This window comes from Carcharodon carcharias, chromosome 7, assembly GCF_017639515.1.
Source record: "Carcharodon carcharias isolate sCarCar2 chromosome 7, sCarCar2.pri, whole genome shotgun sequence".
In the NCBI taxonomy this organism is placed as follows: Eukaryota; Metazoa; Chordata; class Chondrichthyes; order Lamniformes; family Lamnidae; genus Carcharodon; species Carcharodon carcharias.
Genome location: NC_054473.1, coordinates 5768965 through 5794634, shown reverse-complemented (window position 1 = coordinate 5794634; position 25670 = coordinate 5768965). Strand labels below are relative to the sequence as shown.

At 45.2% G+C, this 25670-nt stretch overlaps 1 protein-coding gene across 3 annotated transcripts in view; it reads left to right on the top strand.

The window, feature by feature from the left end:
* The window catches only part of LOC121280414, a 41313-nt gene extending 23289 nt beyond the window's left edge, over positions 1-18024 (top strand). For 2 of the 3 annotated variants that reach the window (XM_041192380.1, XM_041192381.1), the window contains exons 6-12: positions 3794-4578; positions 8642-8718; positions 12609-12716; positions 14102-14319; positions 14399-14467; positions 17270-17365; positions 17752-18024. In XM_041192380.1, the coding sequence (XP_041048314.1) occupies positions 3794-4578; positions 8642-8718; positions 12609-12716; positions 14102-14319; positions 14399-14467; positions 17270-17365; positions 17752-17962 (1564 nt within the window). In that variant the 3' untranslated portion in view covers positions 17963-18024. The remainder of the gene's footprint in view (positions 1-3793; positions 4579-8641; positions 8719-12608; positions 12717-14101; positions 14320-14398; positions 14468-17269; positions 17366-17751) is intronic. The other variant, XM_041192383.1, reaches the window with a different exon arrangement.
* Positions 18025-25670: the final 7646 nt, after the last annotated feature.

Here is a 25670-nt window from a genome sequence, read left to right as displayed (position 1 = left end):
AGGTGTTCCTCAGGTGGGGTTGGTCAGGCTGCAGTGGCAATGCAGGTACGGTGTGGACTAATCAATGCTCCTCTGTCCTTTCAGGAGAAGACATCCCATAACAATGCAGAAGGGTTGTGGACTGGCTGAGGACTGCCCCACCTTCTAATCTTGAGTAGATACGAGCAGGAGGCCCTGGAGCTGGAGAAGTGCCGTGCGCCTAGGTCACCCGGCCAGGGTGAGGTTGGGGTGCCTCAGTGAGGTAAGAATGCAGTGCACTGAGGTCATGTCTGTAATAGCAACCATTCCACTGTTGTCTGTATATTAATGTGAGCCTCGAACATGGAATCCCCATTGATAATAGAAAGACGAGGGCACCCTGATCCGGGTGCCAGGCATGCATAGTAACAGTGTAATGACTTCAACTAATGACATGTCCTTGCTCTTCCTTTCAGGCTCACCAGAAGCCCACCGGAGTGAGGAGCCTGAAGTCCCGCCGCTCACCCCAGAGGACAGCGACCATTGAAAAGCACCTGCGTCATACCCTCTCAGCCAGGCAGGCACCAGCGCAGATACCAGCACCTCGGTGGGCATTAGATCTTTGGATAGTAGCTCGGTGCACAATAGTGAGGGCACTTCACACTCACTTGAGGTGCAGGTGGAGGCAGAGAGTGCCCAGGGTGCCGGCAGTGGAAGGACTGCTGGGCACCAGGAACATGCTCAGTCGGTGGCTGATGATGGGCCTCTGGAGTCGTCCCTGAGGCAGCAGATGCTGGAGGTCCAGCAGGGTGTGCGGGAGGATGTGGTGGAGATACATGAGGGAATGCGTGCCATGGTCTCTGTTGTGGAGGAGCCCACGTGGAGCATGAGCAACGCAATGACCCTCACAGCCGAGCGCGCTGCTCCCTCCACGCAGAGAGTGACGACTCTCATGGAGAGGCAGCTCCAGGAGTTGAATCAGGGCTTCCTGGGGTTGTTCTCGGACCTGCAGCCCTCACACAGGCAATGACCACAGGCGGTCACTGTCAGTGTGGGAGATGGGTTGGGCACCCAGTATCCCAGCTCGGTGCCCGTCCATCAATGGTGAGCACGGAGGTCCAGAGTGACCTCACGTTGGCACACGAGCTGCCTGTTGTCTCTGGGGGCTCCTCTCAGGGCGCTCTGGATGATGGCAGCAGCTCCTCTGCCCCTCTGCCAGTGACCGTGGTATCTGATGAGGCTGCGGTGACTGGGGAGATACCAGTCATGGCACTGGCCACTCCCTCCCAGGTGGGACCAGCACAGGCTCCACTGGCCAGAGGACCCCCGCCGAGGTCATCAAGGCCAACAGGACAGCAGAGTGAGCAGCTGCCTCCAATGCCAGTGCCAGCGAGGGGGGAGCACTTAGACGTAGCACCCGCAAACAAAAACTTAAAGCACCTCAAGCACAACATGGGCTTATCACTGGTGATATTTTTTTCCCCCACTTTGACATTAATTATTATTAGGTGTGATGGAGAGCACCTTTCCATTTAATTTGTATTATTTATGCCAGGCACCACAGCTGAAAACGTGCTTGTGTTCAACAAGCCTCTGGGTGCTTCATTAGTTCTGCAGGTGCAGATGTTATGAGTGACTTGTTTGTCATTGAACTTTACTGAAATGGCCCATGGCGCATGTTGTTCACCAAGCACGTGATCCTGTCAGGTATCGCGTATGGAGCCAGCAGCCCTGGCATGTGGCGGTGGTTCTTCTTTGCTGGGCTAGCTGAAGGAGCGTTGGATCAAAGCCTCCCTCATGTCCCTGCCTCCCTGGAGGTTGCCCAGATCAGCGCCTATTCTCTCAGTGTTCTCCTGACCATGCCCGTCCTCAGACTCACTACTGGACTCATCGTCTGCAGCCAGAGCAGCTGCGTCAACACCCTCTTCCTCCACTGCGTCCCCCCTCTCCAGTGCCAGATTGTGGAGAGCGCATGCAACCACTATCAGTGACACATGACTTGGGGGGTATTGGAGTGGCCCCCTGAACGGTCCAGGCATCGAAAGTGCACCTTGAGAAGACTAATGGTTCTCTCTACCAACGCCCTTGAGGAGGCGTGGCTCCTATAGTACCCGTGCTCAGCCTCTGTTCCTGGATAGTGGAGAGGCGTCATGATCCACCTTTTGAGGGAATAGCCCTTGTTTTCCAGCAGCCATTCACCAGCTGGACTGGAGCACTGAAGACCCCTGGCACCTGGGAGTGTCTCAGGATGTAAGTGTCATGGGAGCTACCTGGGTACCTTGCACAGACTTGTAGAATCTGCATCCTATGGTCACACACTATCTGCACGTTCTTGGGGTGGAAGCCCTTCCTGTTGATGAAGGCACCCGGCTCACCCACTGGCGCCTTGATGGCCACATGTGTGTAGTCAATTGCACCCTGGATGCAGGGGATCCCAGCAATCGCTGCAAAGCCTCTGGCTCGCTCAGCCTAGCCAGCCTCATCCGTGCGGTAGTGAATGAAAGTCAATGCACACCTGAACAGAGCTCCTGTCACCAGCTTGACACAACTGTGGACAGCTGATTGGGAGACTCCACACAGATTCCCCACTGACTCCTGGAAAGAGCCGGAGGCATAGAAGTTGAGGGCCACTGTGACCTTCAGCACCACTGGCATGGAGTGTCCACCCACACAGTTGAAGCTGATCTCAGGCCCAATACTCTGACAGTTGGAGGTCACGGTCTCCCTGGAGAAGCAGAGGCTCCTTTGGCATTGCACCTCAGACATATTGAGGTAGCTGCATTGCCGCCTGTAAACCCTGGCAGCAGGATAGTGGTGTCTTCTGCGGCCCCTTCCACCTTGGACTTCCTGTTGGCCCTGTGCCCCTTGTGCCTGTGCCTCTCCTCCCACAGGTCACTCCCCTGGAGGCTGTAAATGGACACCTGGCCTCCTCCCCCTTCTGGCCCTCTCTTCCTCCTCAGAGGAGGTGCCTCCAGCGGAGACCACAATATTCATTCCCAGGGTAAGGGAAGGCTGTCTGATACCTGGAAGGCCCCAAGTGGTATGACTCTGGAGTCTTGAACCGAAGTCTCTTATTTCTGTCTTAGCAGCTCTGAAACAAAATGAAGTTGTCCTGCTCACACAAGCAAGCAGCAGCAACTTATAAGCTAAAGTACTAACAACTCACATTCGCAAGCCGACTCACCCTTCTTATCCCACCGGTGGACAAAGTTGGCCCACCTGCCAGCCAATTGCGCCCATGCGAGGCCCTGAAAATCGCACAGGCTGCGTAAAATCACAGACACTTGGTGCCTCAAGGGCCTTAACTGGCCTGTTAATTAATGGCAGACTCGCCTCCATCCTCATATTGCCCACCAAGTGAAATATTGCGAGGGTGTGCAGTGACATCGGGACACACGCCCAACATCATCGCCCGTCATTTTACGTTCTAGTGTATTGGGCACCAGCCCGCATGCCGAATGTAAAATTCTGTCCTCGGTGAAGTTGCTCCTGAATTGCTTGCTATATTTATTGGTGACTATCTTATATTTTTAGCCCCTAATACTGGTCTTCCCCCATAAGGAGAAATTTCTCTATGTCTAACCTATCCAACCCTTTCCCAATCACTCAAAGTCACTCAAAGATTTACAGCCATTCGGGATCCTGTGTCAGCCTTTGTTTCTGTTTCCTTTTGGAGTGCACCACAGAAGTTTGTGTGATGTTGAATATGTGTCAGACTTACAGTTATTAAAACATTAATATAACGTGCTGTGACAGTAGGTAGAAAACTCTCCCTCTTTCTATGTAATTAACATGTGAATTACCAATGTCATTATCATTTCTGATTTCTGAACAGCTTCTTAAATACTAAGCTAAGGGACTGCACAATCGAAGAAGAAGTCTTAAACATCATTAATGATGAAGTTAAATCTGAAGAAGAAGAATCTATCCCAGTTTCAGTTGCTTCAGCACAAGGCAAGAGCATATGTAGCATGAGAACTGGTATCGTCTTTGATACATGTCTTATGTCCCTAGCTGAAAAAGCCTTTTCAAGGTGCGAGTGTCTCAACTGCGATGGCAAAATAGATTTGGAACTGCATGTTGTAGCAACAGCATTGAAAGTCGTGATCCATTGCTGCCATGGACATGAGTCTGTCTGGTGGTCTCAGCCGTTGCTCGAAGGCGTCCCTGCCGGCAACATTCTCTTGGTGTCAAGCATAGTTTTATCAGGGAATAATTATCGAAAAATTGCACTGATGTTGAAATTCCTGAATATGCTTCCAGTCAGTCATCAATCATTTCTGAAGATTCAGAAGTCATATGTTCAGCCATCAGTGACAAACTACTGGAAGACGATGCAGGGGAAACATTTTCTGGAGCATACACATCCTGTCGTGGTGTTGGGGGATCAATGCAACAACAGCCATGTCCTTTCAGAGAAATATCTCACCTACACAATGATGGACAATTCCACTCACAAGATCCTTGATGTTCAAGTGATCGATGCCAGAGAAGGAACCAGGAAGCTGAGAAATTTGGAAATCTCTGGGTTCCAACGTGCCTTTCAGTGCTTGGTACAGAATAGTCTCGATGTTTCCGAGATAGTTACAGATGCAGATCCCCAGATCTTGACAATGATGAGTAAGTGTTCATGATCTTGAGAAAGAATAAAGAAGGAACCATCCATTCATCTGCCGCAGCTGATTTCCCATCCCTGATCCAATAAGCTAAATCTCCCCACCAAGATTGACCCTGAATTTGCATCTTTCTCCAGGTTTTCTCCAATCTCCCCTCACAGTCACCTTCAGCTCACTTGTCAAGAGAACCACCTCTGCTCCCTCAACCTCATTCCCAGTAAACTGCTTACCATCCAACTTCCCTTCCTTTTCCCCATGTTTGCTGACATTGTAAATGGTTCCCCCCTCCTCGGGTACACTTTTGTTCAAATCTGCCCTCTTAAAAAAACCTTCCGTCCCTTTGTCCTTGCAAATTACCACCACATCTCCAGTTTTCCTTTCCTTTCAAGTCCTTGAATTTGTTGTTGCCTTCTGAACCTTGCCCTCAATCTTGAATGGATGAACCTCTCTAGCTTTCTGTACTGCCACAACAATGAAAAGTCCCTAACCAAAGTGACAAACCTGTGACTGTGACCATGCTGCATGATCCCTTCTTGTCCTTCTTAACATCTCTGTAGTCCTTGACATCTTCGACCACACTACACCATCTTTTGGATGAGATGTTAACTTAAGGTCCTGCTCTCAAGTGGATGTAAAAGATCAAGTGACACTATTTTGAAGGAGAGTGGGGAGTTATCCTTGAAGTCAAATATATATCCCTCAAACAACATCACTAAAAAACAGATTATCTGGTTGTTATCACTTTTCTGCTTGTGACAGTTTGCTGTGTGGCAAATTGAATACCATGCTTCATACGTAAGAACAGAAAAAGCACTTCATTGTCTGTAAAGGACATCCTTAGGTCATGAAAGGCACTATATAAATGCAAGTCTTTCTTTCTTTCATCCTCTGTCTTTTCTTGGTTGTCCAGCTCAGTGGGAGTTTCTCTCATTTGGCTCCACTCTCACCTACCCCAATTGTAGCCAGAGATTGTCCCGTGATGCACTTTGGAGCCCGCCCAAAAATCTATCATTAGCACCCAATTTCCTTCCTGATCTCCATGCTGCTCCTTGGTGAATTTATTCTCAGTCATGGGATTAGCTTCCACATGTACACTGATGAAATCCAGTTCTAACTTCATCAAGTCATTGCATCATTACAGCACAAAAGGAGGGCCATTGGCCCATCGCATCCATGCTGGCTGTCTGTAGAGATCCAGTCCAGTCCGGTCAGTCCCATTTTCCCAATCTATCCCGGTGGCATAGTGGTATCGTCACTGGACTAGTAATCCAAAGACCCAGGGTAATGCACTGGGGATCTGGGTTTGAATCCCAATGGCAGATGGTGAAATTTGAATTCAATAAAACACCTGAAATTAAAAGTCTAATGATGACCATGAAACCATTTTCGTAAAACGCATCTGGTTTTCTAATGTCCTTTAGGGAAGGAAATCTGCCACCCTTACCTGGTCTGGTCCACCTGTGACTCCAGACCTACAGCAATGTGGTTGACTCTTAAATGCTCTCTGAAATGACCTAGCAAGCCACTCAGTTCTCAAGAGCAATTAGGAATGGGCAATAAATTCTGACCTAGCCAGCGACACCCCAATCCCATCAACAAATTAAAAAAAAAGATAGGCGAACCAACACCTCCCCTCTTATAATCTTAATTCTGAGGTTCAGCCTGAACCTATCTGGCTGGAGAAAATGGTCAAGGCTCACAACTCTTCTTTTAATAGTTCATTGTGAAATCGATAAACATCACCACCCTGTCCCCCTTAATTTAGATCAGTTCTTACAAATGCTGTTTACCATCGATAACGTCCTGCTCCCTTTTAAGTTAAATCACTACCATACTCACAAACACCATTGCTGTAACATCTGAGCTGCACTCATGCGGTCAATCCTTGCAGAGTTGCTGCTTCTGTTGCTGCTGTTCCTTTAACTTAGTTGTCTTGTTTTAGTTCATCCAATCCCCTTATTAAGCTTATTTTTTGAGAAGCTGTGCAGGGCTGCGACTGCTGTTTCTGCTACTCCTGTTATTGTTAAACACACATTTTTTAAAACCACTGGGAATCACACCCATGACAATGATTACTGTAATTCCCTCCCTAAATCTGTTTTGTCTTACATATTGTCATAATCTCATATTCTGGGCTCATGAATAGCCCATTAACAAATGAAGATGTTTCGATAGGGAAGATCCTGGTTATCACATCATCAGGTTTTGCTCTAATCATACAGTTCTTTGGGATTAGCATTTCCAAAGAACATAGGGGCACATTCAGATAGAGTGGGTCCTTAAAGCTTGTTATTCTGTAAGTGTTATTTACAATTCTATAGTTTGGCCACAGGAGTTCAATGGTCAAGACGGTCAAGACAAGTCATTTAACTGGATAGACACATACCCATTGTGTGGTCTGATGGCCTCTGCTATCTCTTGACTTAGTGTATTGAAAAAGTTACTCATTGTGTCTGTCAGGTTTTCAATTTCTTTTAGGTCCAGTTCCAAGGTTCCATGGAATACTGGGAGGCAAAGTTTAGCCAATTTCTGAAAATTGCCCATTACAAATGGCCTTTTTGCAGTCCTTTTTTTGGGCTTTCGAATGTTGGCTTCGTTTAAGTTGAATGCATTCTTGCTGAAGGACCGACTATGGGACTTGACCCCCAAGTGGCTGATGTTCTGATCCTTAGAGTACCAGCCACTCTTAAACCAACTTCCCCTAGGATTGAGGAGCCAAGACCTCTTATTCCTTCACCGTCTTTTGTCTGCCATAGCTAGACAAAGCAAATAGATTACAATGATTAATTGGGTTATGACCAACACATGAGACACAATTCTTATTCAAAGATTTATCTCAACTGTATTTTCCCAACTCCACAATTGTTTCCACCATGCGATGATGTTAATGTTTTGTATATCTTTCTTTGTCTCACTTTGTCCTTGTTTTAATTCCCATGATACATGCTGGGTTACATCAACATCATTCAGCAATTTAGTTATCTTAGCCTGCACTTCAGGTTCAAGTAGCTCTAGGTCACAGCTGAATTTACTAACAATTTCTTCAATCTCTGTTGTTTACCCCAAGGAGATGACTATCGAGGAGCATCAATCTGGTTCACAGCACCACATGATTCCCAAGACAATTGCTGACATACTCTTCACCATTTCCCCCTTTTCCTTTCTCTTCCTGCTAAAAAAGGAAAAACAAACAAAGAATTGCTCTGTGTTGGTCCCTACTATAATATCCAGGCTACATTTCAACAGTGACTACACTTAGAGTACTTTGTTAGCTGTAAAGGACTTTGGGACATCCTAAGGTTGTGAAAGGTGCTATAGAAATAAAAGCTTTTTTAAAACCCTCAGTGTGACTGACGTCTGACCTTATAACTATCACCCTTTCATTCCTCTGCCTTTTCTGCCATTAGCTCCACAGTCAGAATATAATAACACTCTATTTTGGCTCCCTTGACAGTTTTGCACATTTATCTAGTGAGTGGCTCCTTGATTTGTTCACTGATCTATGCTGATTTTAGCTGAGCCAGCAGTATTGGCACTGTGATTGGTCTCATTATCCCTGGATTAGGGAAGGCAAAGACAGTTCAGCCAAGGTTCTAGTCATCATCCAGTTTCCACCCTATCGTGTTCATGTGTGGGTGTCAGATCAAAACAGGATTGGGCTTATGCTGCCTATGGCCAAATAGTCCACCAGTGCTTAGTGTCAAGGCTCAACTTTGAAGATTGGATATTTAATAAATTACTGGAGAACAAAATCCTGTGAAGTGTATCCCACTGAGGAGGGAGTTAGAGGGGACTGTTAGGCTGTCATCTGCCTTGCTGATGAACGCTTCATAGGTGCTGTTCATCCTTCAGTGCTTTGCCCAAGAAATCCTTCTTCAACACAATAACTTGCATTTATGTAGTGCCTTTAAAGCAGAATATCATGTCAAGGCATTTCACAGGAGTATTATCAGACAAAACAGACAGTGAACCTCATAAAGATACATTAGGAAAGATGTTTGTATGTTGGTAGTTCCTGTGATGCTGGTCTGTATTTATGGTTTATGTTTTTTTCTATTTGTATTTAGAGTTGAAATATCCAAATGTTCTTCACCAGTTGGATCTCTGGCACGGAATTAAAGCTGTTCACAAGAGGTTAAACAAGGTAATCTGAAGTCAATCAATTTACATTGCTTCACTTACACAGGAAGATAGTAACAAGCTTCTCGATCTTGTTCTTCCAAACTATAAGATCATGGCTGTTCCTCAACTACATTAACCTGCCTTTGCTCCATACTCTGTGAGAGCCCTACCTAAGTCACAAAAATTATAATTGTCTTCCAGTATGCACTCACTTTTTGGGCAGAGAATTCCTGACTGCCGATATTCATTATATGAAAAGAGTACTTCCTGACATCACCCCGAATGGTTTATTTTTTAAGATCCTGCCCTCTTTGTTCTGCATTCTCCTGCCAGAGGAAATATTTTTCTCCATATCTACCCAACCAAATCCCTGTAATATGTTAAACCCTTCAATCTTCTAAATCTGCAAGACTTCTCTGTTTTTTTACTCCATTCCCCTCGAAATAAAGGTCCATTTTCCTTAACAAAAACAAAAATACCTGGGAAAAACTCAGCAGGTCTGACAGCATCTGTGGAGAGGGACACAGTTGATGTTTTGAGTCTGGATGACCCTTCATCAGAACTAAGACATATAGAAATGAAATGAATAGGGCAAAAGAGATAGGCGGAAATCCTATCGGAGAGAAGAACAATACTTCTTCAAAATAGACGTTCCTTGAAGAGAGGTGGCAGTCAAATTAAACACTAAGATAAAAGCAAAATACTGCGGATGCTGGAAATCTAGAACAAAAACAAAAATACCTGGAATTTTCCTTCCCTATTACCTACTTGTACGTTAGGTTTTTGTGATTCATGCATGAGGAACCCCAAATCCTCTGTGCTGCAACTTTTTGTCTGTTTCCATTTAAATAATATTCAGCTCCTCTATTCTTCCTGCCAAAGTGCATAACCTCATGTTTTCCCACATTATGTTCCATCTGCCAAGCTTTTGCCCAACTCATTTAACCTGTCTATATCCCTCTGTAGACTCTTTGTGTCATCCTCACCTCTCGCCTTCCCACCTATTTTTGTGTCATCTGCAAACTTGGCGATAGTACATTCACTTCCCTCACCCAAGTCATTAATATATATTTTAAATAATTGTGGCCCCAGCATTGATCCCTGCGGCACTCCATTAGTTATAAGTTGCCATCCTGAAAATGCCCACCCTTGTCTTAACTCTCTGTCTTCTATTAGTGAGCCAGTTCTCTATCCATGCTAATATACTACCCCCAACACCTTGGGCTCTTATCTTATTAAGTAGTCTTATGTAAGGTCCCTTACTGAATGCTTTTTAGAAATCCAAATATATTACATCTATTAGTTCCCCTTTATTTATCCTGAGAATTCTAATAAATTTGTCAGGCATAATTTCCCCTTCATCAAACCATGCTGACTCTGCTTGATTTTATTATGCATTTCTAAATGCTCTGCTATTCCATTCTTTACAATAGACTCTAACATTTTCCCCGTGACAGACGTTAAGCTAACTGGCCTATAGTTACCTGTTTTTTTGTTTCCCTCCCATTTTGAATAAGGGTGTTACATTGGCAGTTTTCCAATCCTCTAGAACTTTTCCAGAATCTAAGGATTCTTGGAAGATTATTACCAGTGCATCCACTATCTCTGTAGCTAGTTCCTTTAATATCCTAGGATGCAACCCATCAGGTCCACAGAATCTATCAGCCTTTAGCCCCATTAGTTTCTCTAGTACTTTATCTCTACTGATAGTTATTATATTTATTTCCTCCCCACCCTTGATTATTTAGTATTTTTCGAATACTGTTAGTGTCTTCTACCATGAAGACTGATGCAAAATATTTATTCAATTCCTCTGCCGTTTCTTGGTTCCCCATTATTATTTCCCCAGCCTCATTCTCTAAAGGCCTGTGTTCACTTTGGCCTCTCTCTTCCTTTTTATATATTTAAAGAAGCTCTTACTGTCTGTTTTTATATTACTTGCTAGTTTACCCTCAAAGTTTATTTTCTCCCTCTTTTTTTTTGGTCATCTTTTGTTTGTTTTTAAAACTTTCTGAATCCTCTGGCTTACCACTAATCTTTGCCACATTGTATGTTTTTTCTTTCAATTTGAAACTGTCCTTAACTTCCTCGGTTAACCATGGTTGGTTTATCGCATTCCTAGAATCCCTTTTCCTCGCTGGCATATATCTTTGCTGTGGGTCATGAACTATTTTCTTAAATGTCTGCCATTGATCATCAACCATCTTTTCTGCTAAACTCCTTTCCCAGTCCACTCCAGCCAACTCTGCTCTCATTCCTTTGTAATTACCCTTATTTAAGTTTAGCACAGTTGTTTCCGACCCAAGTTTCTCACTCTCCAAACTGAATGCTAAATTCTATCGTGTTATGGTCACTGTTTCCTAGGGGATCTTTTACTCTGAGATCATTTATTAAACCTGCCTCATTACACATTACCAGGTCCACACTTTCACTGTGGATAGGCACATTGTCACTTCACCTGTAAGCCCTGGGCTCCCATTGCGGTCTAGATTGATGGAACAAAAGTCTCGTCTCTTAGATGTCCTACAAGAAATTAAGTTCCCTGTAAGTGAAAACCCAGGGTATAAAACTTCACCTAATTTAGCACTAAATTGGAAGTCTCGCCTGCATGGACTGTAAGGGCACCTGATGTGATCAAAAAAGTCACACCAGTGTAGCAAGGATTACTCTCCATAAGTTGAGGCACATTGCTTTGGAAGAGTAGAGAAATTTGGGACTCTGTGTCAAACCAGCTATTCAATCACGAAAGGCAGCTCAGGATAATTGGAGTGATCTGGATCAGGAATCCACTGCTGCTTTGAATGATAACCCCTCAGCACAGAGCAGTGATCTAAGCTAGGAGCTTCCTGCCTTGTGCCACATCATTATATTGTAACTATTGAAAGGCTATGGAAGAAAACAACCAGAATGATTAAGGGTCTGTAGTGATTGAATAATGAGGAGCAATTATATAAATTGTGTATGTTCTCACTGGTTGAGAAGGGGATAGGATTGCTTTTTTCAGGATTCTAAAGGAACTGGATAATGTTGACTGTAACAAGCTGTCTTACCCTGCCCATTGATCCACAGAGGACACAGCCTGTATTTGAAGTGGACTCTAAACCAATCTGGGAAATAATATCTCAGTGAAAGTGTCATCAACCCATAGAACAGGCTCCTTAGGGAGATGGTGGAGAGGTTAATATTGATTCATTCAAATCTAAATTAGAGAGATTTCCTTCAGAAAATAACATTTTGGAATCTAGTATCTTGAGTAATTTGCTACATGACTTGGTGAGTGGAGTGTGCTCAGGAGGAACACGTAGCTTTGGAACTCATCGAAACTTATAAAATTCTTACAGGGCGTGACAGGGTACTTGTAGATAAGATGTTTCCCCTGGCTGGTGAGTCTAAAATAACCTCAAAATAAGGGGTAGACAAGATTTAAGACTGAGATGAGGAAGAATTTCTTCACACAGGAGAAATTTGGAATTCTCTACTCCAGAGGGCCGTGGAAGCTCAGTCGTTGAGCATGTTTAAGACACAAATTGATAGATTTCTGGAGACCAATGACATCAAGGGATATGGAGGTGGTGCAGGAAAGTGGCATTCAGGTAGACGATTAGCACTGATCTATTGAATGACATAGCAGGCTGAATGGCCTACTCCTGTTCCTATGGTTCCAAAATCATTCCACCACTGCGGGGGGAGGGTTCTCACCTCATGTCTGAGTCTGTTGTGGATTCATTGATAGGGATCGGTCACTGTGATTGGTCAATAACTCCATTATTATTGCATCGTGTGACCACCAGCTGGTAGAAGTTGAATTCAATGCACCTTGGTCTTTTCCTGTCCAGAAATCCATATGTTCCTATTACGTATGAGGCACCAGAGAATCTCCTACTTTTTGTGTATTCTTATCCTATTTTCCAGGTTGTGGCTTCCAGTGACAACAAAGACCTACAACCGTGGATTAGCGACATCATAAGGCACTTCATGTATTGCTGCCAACATAGTAATGGTGATGTAAACACCTTGATGGTGAGTGTCACCCGTGTACGGGCCCAAGGAAATAATAGGGCAAAGTACAGTAAAATCCAGGCCTGGATTTTCATAGAGTTGGAAAGCCTCCATGTACCTTCAAAAATGGCGGGCAGGACCTGATGCAGAAGTCCCACTCCCATTTCCAGCAAACCCCATTTTTGTTGGGTGTGGGGGAAGGGGACATGGTGCGATTTACAGATGAGGGAAACCTGACCCTTAGCAGGGCCATTTGAACTCACTGCTAAGTTCAAACTGACCCCATTTTGTCTGTTACAAGAGTTTTAACCCAGAGTTGGGAGTCACAGATTGATGGAGTAGATGTAAACACTCCTGAATGTTGGATAAGGTTTTTTTTAATGGTTATGATCTGAAGTTATTTTGGATTTCCGTTCTGTTTTCCCAGGCATTTTTGAAATGAGAGATACAGTAACTCAGAGGATAAAGACAGATTATTATTATGTGAATATTTAGAGAGAATAAGGGAAGGTACAGGGGTATGTGGAGGCAATTACAATTCTACATTTCAATCAGAGGCCAAGGGAAGAGCATTCTTATGATACAGTAACAGTGAGAACATTATACCACAGTTTGAAAATGCTCAGTTGAATTATGTGCTGTGATATCTCTCGTATGTGATTTGTGTTCCAACACGTGCTGACAAAATCACGAAACGGCTTGATAAGTTAGATATAAAGATGATGTTTCCACTTTTGGGGGTGTCCAAAACTTTATTAGTGACTATCTTACCTTTATGACTCCTGGATTTGGTTTTCCCTGCATTTGGAAACTCTCCCCATTGCTGTAATCTCCTTCAGCCCTATAACACCCCCCCCGCCCAAGATCTCTGCGTTCCTCCAATTCTGACCTTTTGAGCATCTCCAATTTTAATTGCTCCACCATTGGTTGTCATGCCTTCAGTTGCATTGGTCCTAAGCTCTGGAATTCCTTCCCTAAACCTCTCCGCCTCTCTACCTCAGTTTCTTCCTTTAAGACGCTCCGTAAAACGTTGACCAATTTTTGGTCACCTTCCCTAATATCTACTTACATAGCTCTGTCAGATTTTGTTTGAACACATTCCTGTGAAGCAGTTGGGGATCTTTATTGCACTCAAGGTTCTAAATAAATACAAGTTTTTGTTGTTGAAACATCTTCTCTAATTCTACCCTACCAAACTTTTTCATAATCTTAATGGCCCCTATCGGGTCACCCTTCAGTCGAGCTATTGGAGTGATGGGATTTCAGGGATCAGTCCTTCAGGCACAAACTACTGCCTTGAAGCACAAACTAGTGCCTTCAGGTGAGGGGATGGAAGGGGAGGAAGTTGGCAGAAAAGAAACATTTTGGTGTCTTCAAAGATCTAAGATGAATGCTTGTCATTAAAGGCTCGCTGGCGCAGCATCCTGCATCACACAGTGAACGTGCACGAGTGGCAGCTTGGTGACTGTTCCACTACAGCATCCTGTGAGCATGGCCCTCTCACAGCCAAGGAAATCAAGGACAAGCCGTGGCTAACAGCGGGTTCACCTGCCCACCATGCCCTGCGCAAAGTGGTCTATGACAAATGGCTCACCTCACACCTGAACTATTTCATCCAAGCCAGGTTTGTTTCTTTATTTTTGGCTGAATTATTCAGTGTGCTAGTTCGCTATTGTAAGGCAATGTTTTAATAACTCTTGCAGGGTAACCAATGAACTGGAGTCATTTAACAATCACATTCAAATGTATGCTGCAAAAAACTTCACATATGAGTAAGTACAAGTTGACAAAATATTCCTAACTTTATTTTTATCAATAAGGTATTGTGGAGAGTCTGAAGAAGCTGAGATTGCTCTCCCTAGAGCAGAGGTTGGGGAGATTTAACAGAGGCGGTCAAAATTCTGAAGGATTTTTGTAGGGGAGAAATTTGCAGGGCTATGGGGAAAGAGCAGGGGGGGAATGGGTCTAATTTGAAAGCTCTTTCAAAGAGCCAGCACAAGCATGACGGGCTGGATGCCCTCCTTCTGTGCTGAAAGATTCTATAAATCTTGTGCATTGTTCAGTAATGCTGCAGCTAGACGGATGATGATGGAAGTTTAGTTACTGAATTTCTGAATGAAATGTTCTGAAGGATATGCACGTATACCTGCCAATACCAGTTAAGCTGCATTTACAACATCTCAAAAGTATGGTGAGCACAAGAAATCACTTTGAAATGCAGCTGAAAGCAGGTGTGACAAGTATTTTCCTCACAGTAAGATCCTATGGGGTGACACTGTGTGACACTCAATATATAACGTGTCATTGATATGGAGTTTTTTGCAGCCTGGATTGCCCTGCAAATAGGTACATTTGAGGTCACAACTGTGATAATCTATAGGTTCTATATAGGGGTGGCAGCTCCCTGTAACTCAACAGCTTCTTCACAAGGTTCGAGAAAAACAGCAGAAAATGAGAGACATTCTCCCCCTTCCTTACATTTTTAGGTTAGTTCTGTTGAAGTATTGCATGAAGTATGAAGTATTCTTGCTGAACTTGATGTTTTTCATAAAGAGAGATGCTTCTTACTGCCATCAGAACAATATTTCCTTCATGTTTCTAAAGGCAGTTTTCTCTGGGGGGTTAGACTAAATGGATGTCAGTGCTGAGAATTGATCCTTTTCTGTTCACCTACACCCAGTGTCCACACCACATAATCTCAATCAGAATCAATGTGGGTTAGGCATGGAATAAGCTTCCTCTGTAATGGAAAATTAAACTGTCCCAGCTCAAATACGGCATGGTATGAAGAAAGAAAGAACTTACGTTTCTGTAATATGCCTGTCCTGACTTCAGGACATCCCAAAGCGGGTTTACAACAATTGAAGAGGATTAAATGAATGGGGTAAAGTCTAGACAAAGGGAGAGTGTACATGGGGATGTGGGAGGGGAGTGAATGGGTGGGTAGAGTCAGTGATAGGAGAGAGTGTACATGGGGATGTGGGAGGGGAGTGAATGGGTGGGTAGAGTCAGTGATGAGGTGAGTGTACATGGGGATGTGGGAGGGGAGTGAATGGGTGGGTAGAGTCAGTGATAGGGGAGAGTGTACATGGGGATGTGGGAGGGGAGTGAATGGGTGGGTAGAGTCAGTGATAGGGGAGAGTGTACATGGGGATGTGGGAGGGGAGTGAATGGGTGGGTAGAGTCAGTGATAGGGGAGAGTGTACATGGGGATGTGGGAGGGGAGTGAATGGGTGGGTAGAGTCAGTGATAGGGGAGAGTGTACATGGGGATGTGGGAGGGGTGTGAATGGGTGGGTAGAGTCAGTGATAGGGGAGAGTGTACATGGGGATGTGGGAGGGAAGTGAATGGGTGGGTAGAGTCAGTGATAGGGGAGAGTGTGCATGGGGATGTGGGAGGGGAGTGAATGGGTGGGTAGAGTCAGTGACAGGGGAGAGTGTACATGGGGATGTGGGAGGGGAGTGAATGGGTGTGTAGAGTCAGTGATGGGGAGAGTGTACATGGGGATGTGGGAGGGGAGTGAATGGGTGGGTAGAGTCAGTGATGGGGAGAGTGTACATGGGGATGTGGGAGGGGAGTGAATGGGTGTGTAGAGTCAGTGATAGGGGAGAGTGTACATGGGGATGTGGGAGGGGAGTGAATGGGTGGGTAGAGTCAGTGATAGGGGAGAGTGTACATGGGGATGTGGGAGGGGAGTGAATGGGTGGGTAGAGTCAGTGATAGGGGAGAGTGTACATGGGGATGTGGGAGGGGAGTGAATGGGTGGGTAGAGTCAGTGATAGGGGAGAGTGTACATGGGGATGTGGGAGGGGAGTGAATGGGTGGGTAGAGTCAGTGATAGGGGAGAGTGTACATGGGGATGTGGGAGGGGAGTGAATGGGTGGGTAGAGTCAGTGATAGGGGAGAGTGTACATGGGGATGTGGGAGGGGAGTGAATGGGTGTGTAGAGTCAGTGATAGGGGAGAGTGTGCATGGGGATGTGGGAGGGGAGTGAATGGGTGGGTAGAGTCAGTGACAGGGGAGAGTGTACATGGGGATGTGGGAGGGGAGTGAATGGTTGGTAGAGTCAGTGATAGGAGAGAGTGTACATGGGGATGTGGGAGGAGATTAAACTGGGGGGTCGAGTTCACGATTGGGATTTGGGCTGTGGGAGAGGTCGTGGGTTTTTGAACCTTTCTCTTTCCTTACCTATGTTGTGGAACTGGATCAAAATCTGCTCAAATCCAGACAATCTGAGCTTTCATCATCTCAGATCAGGAATGGATTCAAGATGCCAGGAGTGAAACAAACCTCCGTCACTCAAAATTTTTAATCTTAATTATCTGGAATTCATTAGATAACGATAGCATTTCATTTGTTTTGAAGTAACTTACTTCGCCTTCCTTCTTTCCCAGTTGATTTATCCGCATCACACATGTTCCAGGTTAGCTTTGGGAGCGTTGCAAAGAGAGTTTAAGTACAAGCATCTACCTTAAATATGAGTAACTATAGTACATACATGGCAGTGGTCAGTGCCAACTTCCTTCTCTGTTCTAAGTCTGCTGGTTCATTGTTTCATTGATCTTTCCCTGTAGGCACGAGGATTACCTGGTGCGTACCTTGCTGGCAGCAATTGATTACAATTCGCACATTGATCGTGAATATCAGCGTAATGCTGATGGTGGAATTGTGTAAGTAGGTAATAAGTAGAGAGGGAGGGAGTCAGGGTACACACTGGAATCCCACTGGATGCAATGCTGGCCTTTGCTCCTTTCTTCCCAACTGTTATTGAAGCCATTGATTCACAGTGTGCTACGATGTTGAGGACAGCAGCTCCCTCCAGTACTTTGTCCCAATCCTGAAGTATGAGCCCAGATGTTAGCACTGGTAGGTTGTTGCACTGCAACAATATGCACCGATGGCCTTAGCAGCCTCTGGATAATGATCAGCACCATTATTAGTCTGCAGTTAGCCACTGAGCTATCAGGGCTCCTCCACATTCATGGGCAGCTTTAAGCTCTGAGTTTTTTTTTATTGTGCTCCATCAGTTAACCAATTCCCTCTTTCTTTATCTCAGATACCACAGGATGTACTCAAAGTGCAGAAAACACTGGAGAGCTGTTCCTGCAAAGGTCCAGAAACAGTACAACTACTTCGAGGGGCTGAGAGAGGACATGGTGAAAGCAATATCCTCAAAGGATACCATTCTGCCCAGAAAATTAGGAGCAAAAGGCAGGAGGGTTCTGGCCCCAGCTAAGCAATGCAATTTCCACCTGAAGATCAAATAGCTATTGGCAGAAGAAAGTGTGACGTTAAGGAAAGAATGCTTTGCTGTTTCAGTATTGCCGATTAAAAAGCATTGTATATTTTTGCACTATTTATATGAATGTTTTTACTTAATGTAACATTAAATGTACACTTCACTTTGCGATAGGAAAACACATAACTGCCTGCAGCCATCATTAGTTTGCGAATGCCTTCTTCAGAGCCTCCTGTTCCCAACAACTCACTATTTAACTATACATTTCCCAGCAAGGGGAGAGTGAGTTCCATGGATTATAAAGGGCACAGGTTTATGAGCTTAATGCCATGGCAGACACGGGAACGGAACACAGGATTGGTGTGACACTGTGAGAGTGTCATATCATTAACTTTCTGCCTGTCTCTGCACCAGCCACAGTCCTTTTGCAACCTTCTGCCCCTGACTCTATTCTTCAGTTGCACTATTTGACACTTTAAAATTTCCTATGTTGACGTATTTGATAAATACAGAATGCAGCTGAACCATACAGAAAGGGCGTTGATACAACAGGGCAGCCCTGATTCTCCCATTCACAAGGTCCCTGAATCTAGGACCCCTGCTGGGAGTAGGGAGTGACAGTGTCACTCTGTGGAGATTCTGCCCATGGGCTCCACAATCTCACGTTGCTGTATTGGGATGCAATCTTGTACTTGCTTCATAGTACAGTGTAGAACACTGTTGGAGGAAATGGAAGTTTTAAAAAATTGTCACGACTCACTGAGGATAGTGCACTATAATATCAAGCCCCACTGTTCCCAAATGTGAAAAGTTTGACCAAACCACCAGATTGCCCCAACTCTATCTAACTGTTTAATTAAGTTAACACGAGCACCAGGTTTGTAAACTATTGAACAAATTATCTTTAACTAGTGGCAAAAGAAAGAAATATGAACTGCTAACTTCTAACACTATAACTTAAACTCTATCCCCTTCTTAGATCCCTATACACACACACACACACACACATAAGACACACAAAACATGGATTTTAAGGGTGGGGTGAAATAGTTCAATAGCACCAATTCAAGAGTATAGGATTCAATGGGTTGATTTTGATCGATATTTTTCAAGTTCCTTTCAGTTCTTGTTGATGACACAAGGTGGTCTTCCAGCACTTTCAGTCTGTAGTTCACTTGTTGAGCACTTGCCTTTCAATGTCTCTAACAGTGGTTTTCCCCTTTGCCTCTTGACAGGGGTTTTCAGAGAGAGAGAGGTTATAGAGATATGAGGAAGAGAGATTTTTAGACTTTTTCTCTTTGCAGGCCAGGAGCTTTCTGCTGCACTATTATCACACAAAACCCTGGTCAGGAGCCAATTAAGATGCTGTTGTCAAGCAGCTCCCTTGGTCCAGGACTCCTTTCCAGCACCATTCTGTCTTTCATGGCACACACTGTTCCAGGACTGCAACTTTGTATATATCACTCATCCCACTCCAGTGGACATGTCTTTCAACCTGCAGACATTGTAATTCTACCACAGTCCAACAGAAGATAAAAAGATATGTTCTTTACGACAGTCCAGCAGAAATAAAAAGATATGTCCCTTACAAAATATATATATTTTACAATAATCTTTATCAGAGATGAGGCATGTTATAAACAACAGAAAATATGCGAGGGTTCTTTTTATTTATTTATGGGATGTGGGTGTCACTGGCTGGGCCAGCATTTATTGTCCTTCCCTAATTACCGTTGAGAAGGTAGCAGTGAGCTGCCTTCTTGAACCACTGCAGGGTAAACAATGTAAAAAGATTTCCCCACCTGGATTGTACATCTCGCAATTTTAAGAGAAAACTAAAGTTTGAAAATAATCCAGCACAAATAACCCGCTACTATACAGCCAGTGTGTGTGAGATGATTTAGCAGCTTGCTAGACTTGTGAAGTACAGCTGCTTACAGCAGGTACCTGGTTTTCTGTGGCAATGTTTGACAGCCAAACAGTGATGCTGTACTGACTTTTTATCAAAACAGTAATTCATTTAAAGCTCTGTTATCTAGTCGTAATGTTCTCAAATTTGTTAACGAGGCCAAACATACGAGGGTTTCTTATTTATTGTGTTTAGGTTGAGGGAGGCTCATGCTGGGAAATGGAACACAGTTTAAATCAGGTATTTAACAGTTACAGCTGACTAGAACTCCCTCTACATTGCCCCAACAATGTGCCTCAGCCTCAACCTCAGAATACCAGCCTCTTCTGCGCACCATAGAAGTTTAGTACACACAGAAAGGCCATTCGGTCCACCCAGTCTGTGCTGGCCTTTATCCTCCACAAGAGCAAACAGACCCAATCAGATTTACGCAACCCTGTTCCCATCTCCCTTCAACCTCCTTTTCCTTCAACTCCTTTGTTCAATCTAATGCTCAATGTTGACACAATTTCTGCATTAACCACTAACCCAAGGAGTGAATCCCACAGCCTCACAACTGTGTGTATGAAGAAGTTTCCCCTGGCCTCTGTTCTAAATCTCCCTGACATTTAATCCTGTGTAGCCAGCCTCTCTCTCTCTGGTAGTCTCTCAAAGTGAGGAGGATGCTTGCTACAGAGTACAGCCTGTGGCAAGAACCTACACATGGAATCTTTCAACATGACAAGGCTGTTGCACTGCAGCTCTAAGCAGTTCTGGCTGACCAGGAATCTCTCCCTTCTTACCGTCTGCCACAGGCATATTGGAAGGATTTGCACGTTGATAATCAACCAATTTGACTATGTTATGAACGCACCTTCCTTGGCCATCAAGTCCCAGAGTGGGACTCGAACCAGGAGCTTCTGGCTCAGAGGTTGGGATGTTACCCACTGCACCACAGAACCTCCTGTACAGCTTATCATTTCTGACCCCTCAACTAATATCATTAAAAACAGATTATGGGTCATTTAAAACAAAAACAGAATTACCTGGAAAAACTCAGCAGGTCTGGCAGCATCAGCGGAGAAGAAAAGAGTTGACGTTTCGAGTCCTCATGACCCTTATGGGTCATTTACCTTATTGTGGTTTATGGGATCTCACTGTGTGCAAATTGGCTGCTGCATATCTTATATTACAGTAGTGAAAACCATTCAGGAGTATTTCATTGGCCCTAAAGACTTGGGATGTCTTGAGGTGGTGAAAGGTGCTATAAAAATTGAAGTCTTTCAATCACCTCATATGACTAATATAAGTCATAGTTCTAGTGAACCATTAGGTGTCACCATTGGCCAATGTAAAATTTGAACAAAGTCCGAATTAGATCAATCACTCTGTTCTGTCCCTGAACTCAGGGAAATGTCAGAAGATAACACTTACTGATGGGAGGAGTGCAATCTGACAAACTTTTTTTTTTTGCAAACAACTTACTTTATTCATAAAATATCTGAAAGAACATTACAAAACACTTCAAAATGGCCATCACAGGAAGTGCAATGACATTCAAACTTTCTATATAGATCCTCTTGCACTCTGAGGTACTTCAAAACAATTGAAATACATGTTATATTCACTGTAAACATTCAATGTGGGCCTTACAGCCCGAGGGGTCTATGCAATTTCCAGCCCCTTGGTGTACAATGACTGAAAAGTCTTAGACAGTGGCCTTTCCCCATTGCGCCTTTGCAGCAGCTGCCCCAAGCTAAAGTGCATCCCTCAGCACATAGTCCTGGACCTGGGAATGTGCCAGTCTGCAACACTCAGTCGGGGACAACTCTTTGCACTGGAAGACCAACAAGTTTTGGGCAGACCAAAGAGCCTCTTTCACTGAGTTGACGACCTTCCAGCTGCAGTTGATGTTTGTTTCTGTGTGTGTCCCTGGGAACAGCCCGTAGAGCACAGAGTCCTGCATCACAGAGCTACTTGGGATGAACCTCGACAGAAATCATTGCATCTCTCTCCAGACCTTCTTTGCAAAGGCACATCACATAGTAGATTTAACGTTACGCATGTTAACGGATACAATCTTTCTCCTCATTTTAAAGCATTTTTTCCCTTACCAGGCTTTGTTGTATTTGACAGTTCCAGTCTTTTGGTCTGCTCCTGCTTATTCATAGCGTTTGCAAATTGTCTCACTTGTGATGGGCTGAGGAAACCAAACTCCTGAATCGCCGTGTGTGCTGAAAATTGACAAGGCAGCAAATACGAGGTCTAATGTGTGGCTTTTTGTCTGCTCTCATACTTTTCAGTCAGAAAGTTGCCTCCTACTGGCTGACTGTCACTTACAGGAAGACCAGAGGGATGGCAGGGGGGACATGGAAGTTGCTGACCCCAGGAAACAGTGAGAGACTCAAGAGGGATCATGAAAGTTGCTGAAGCCAAGGATTTGAGTGCATGACGCAGAGTGCAGAGGTGATGCATCGTTGGAGAGAGTGAGATACCATCAGAGGGAATGAAACACCACTGGAGGGAGTAAGACATTGTCGGAGGGGGAGTGAGATGCCGTTGGCGGGAGTGAGAAACTGTCAGAGGGACTGGAGGGACCGATGCTCTGTCAAAGGGAGCGAGATGCTATCGGAATGAGATATCATTGGAGGGAGTATACTCTGAATGGGGTACTTCAAAGTCCATCACCTAAATAGCTCGATAGCATCACTACTGACTGAGCTGGTTAAGCCCTGAAGGACATATCTGCCAGGCTTGGCCTGCAGCAGATGTAGAGAGAACCAACACAAAGATAAAATCTACTTGACTTTGTCCTTGCCAATCTACCTGTTCCAGATGTATCTGTCCATGACAGAATTGTAGGAGTGACAACCACACAATCCTATGGAGACGAAGTGCTGTCTTCACACTGAGGACAAGCTCCATCATATTGTGTAATACAGCCACCCAGTTTAATGGGGTAGATTCAAAACAAATCTAGCAGCTCAAAACTGGGCAACCATGAGGCACTGTGGACCATCAGCAGCAGCAGCAGAATTTTATTATGTAACCTCATGGCCCGGCATATTCCTCACTCTACCATTACCATCAAACCAGGTGACCAATCCTGGTTCAATGAGGAGTTTGGGAGGGCATGTCAGGAGAAGTACCAGGTGTACCTAAAAATTAGGTGCTAAACTGGTGAAGCTACAACACAGGACTACAGCAGAAGCAGCATGCGGTAGACAAAGCTAAGCTATCCCACAAGCAAGGGATCAAAGAACGGTAAGAACTTTGCGACAGTTCCCAGCACAAATGACAATCTCCAGCCAATTCAATACACTCCAAATAATATCAAAAAACCGCTGAGTGCATTAAATACAGCAAAGGCCAAAGGCCCTGACAGAATCCCACTGTAGTACTGAAGACTTATGCTCCAGAACATGCCGTGCCCCTAAACAAGCTGTTCCAGTACAGCTACAACACTGGCATCCACTTGGCTATGTGGGAAATTGTCCAGGTATGTTCTGTACACAAAAAGCAGGATATTCGCCCCATCAGTCTACTCTCAATCATCAGTAAAGTGATGGAAGGGGTCATCGATAGTGCTATCAAACAGCACTTATTCAGCAATAACCTGCTCACTGATGCTCAGTTTGGGTTCCATCAGGGCCACTCAGCTCCTGACCTCATTATAACTTTGGTACAAACATGGGCAAAATCGAGGTCACTGAGAATCATGGGGAAAGCTCTTTACTGGCTGGAGTCATATCTGGGGTGTAATGCTGCCGGAGCTGACAAGCGGATGACGATTCCCGAACCCTGAGCCCAAGGAACACATCGGCGTTGCTGGGAACTTGCTGCTTTGAAGAATTCAGAAATTGCCGATTGGACTGGGACTTGAGGCCAGGCTTGGAAGCCAGGAACTGCATTTCCCAGCATGCTGCAGCCACTCTCTGGACTTTGACACATGCACTGGCCGGGAACTGGCCGCACTTGCACAGTTTTATCGTTCCTCAGGCCGGGGAAAGGCCCTGTACATCTGCACAGAAGAAAAGGACCTAAAGAACTCACACAGTACAAAACTACAGGTCAGGTGACCTGAGCAGGAGCACCATTACAGAGGAGGTGTCCCATGGATGCAGCAAGGGGACTGGGAAGGTCCCAGAAGTCAAGTCCCAGGTAAGGGACAAAGATAGGAGTCAGAGATAGATCCCATTGAGTCAAGATAACTGACAGGAGCAGGGAAAAGGGCCCCAAGCTAAAGAAAGAGCTGCAGGGAGCAAACTGGAAGCAAAGTGGCCTTGAAAGAAGCCGTGAAGATCTGAGGAGTCAGCCGAAGATTGGTGACTCTCTACTGATGGCCTTTGGAGCATTGGTGTTCTGCTTGACATGATCTGGAAATGTCCTTGGAAGGTGAAGCTTGAGTGTACATGGAGAATCCAGAGGAATCGCTGAAGTGAGATTGAAACCCTGGAGGTGAATAATGCGCCAAAACTACTTTCCGTTTCTGGTGCCACTGCATTGTGTGCCAGTCATCGCCTGTTTAGTGTCTAAATATTTTAACTTTTTTCCCAGGCACCCAGCTCTCAATGCCTCGAGTGGCAGGTTAACAGCTTATAAAATAAAAAAGCCTAAAATCCACTGGTCTACTCAGTACTGACTGCCAGCCTGAAGGGAGAAAGGCCTCAATCAGAATTGCTAACAAGAAACAGGACAATTTCTAAAATCTCCAAGCCCAGGAACCTGTTGTACACATAATTTGGGGAAAAAACAATCAAACATTCAAAACTGCCTGATAGCAACACAATGACTATGAAACAAAAAAAGCATAATCTCCTTCTTTTGGAGAGAAATTGAAGAAAGTAAAGAACATTCATGTCCTGTCACACTAAGTGACAATGGATCGGGGAGGTCCAGTGCTGTCACACTGAGTGACGGTGGGGGGAGAGGGAGAGGGAGAGCTCGAGTGCAATCACATTGAGTGAGAATGGGGGGAGAGGGAGAGCTCGAGTGCTTTTACACTGAGTGACGGTGGGGGGAGAGGGAGAGGGAGAGCTCGAGTGCAATCACATTGAGTGACAATGGGGGGAGAGGGAGAGGGAGAGCTCGAGTGCTTTTACACTGAGTGACGGTGGGGGGAGAGGGAGAGGGAGAGCTCGAGTGCTTTTACACTGAGTGACGGTGGGGGGAGAGGGAGAGGGAGAGCTCGAGTGCTTTTACACTGAGTGACGGTGGGGGGAGAGGGAAAGGGAGAGCTCGAGTGCTGTTACACTGAGTGACGGTTGAGGGAGAGGGAGAGGGAGAGCTCGAGTGCTGTCACACTGAGTGACGGTGGGGGGAGAGGGAGAGGGAGAGCTCGAGTGCAATCACATTGAGTGAGAATGGGGGGAGAGGGAGAGGGAGAGCTCGAGTGCAATCACATTGAGTGAGAATGGGGGGAGAGGGAGAGCTCCAGTGCTGTCACACTGAGTGACGGTGGGGGGAGAGGGAGAGGGAGAGCTCGAGTGCATTTACACTGAGTGACAATGGGGGGAGAGGGAGAGGGAGAGCTCGAGTGCTGTCACACTGAGTGACGGTTGAGGGAGAGGGAGAGGGAGAGCTCGAGTGCTTTTACACTGAGTGACGGTGGGGGGAGAGGGAGAGGGAGAGCTCGAGTGCTTTTACACTGAGTGACGGTGGGGGGAGAGGGAGAGGGAGAGCTCGAGTGCTGTCACACTGAGTGACGGTTGAGGGAGAGGGAGAGGGAGAGCTCGAGTGCTTTTACACTGAGTGACGGTGGGGGGAGAGGGAGAGGGAGAGCTCGAGTGCTTTTACACTGAGTGACGGTGGGGGGAGAGGGAGAGGGAGAGCTCGAGTGCAATCACAT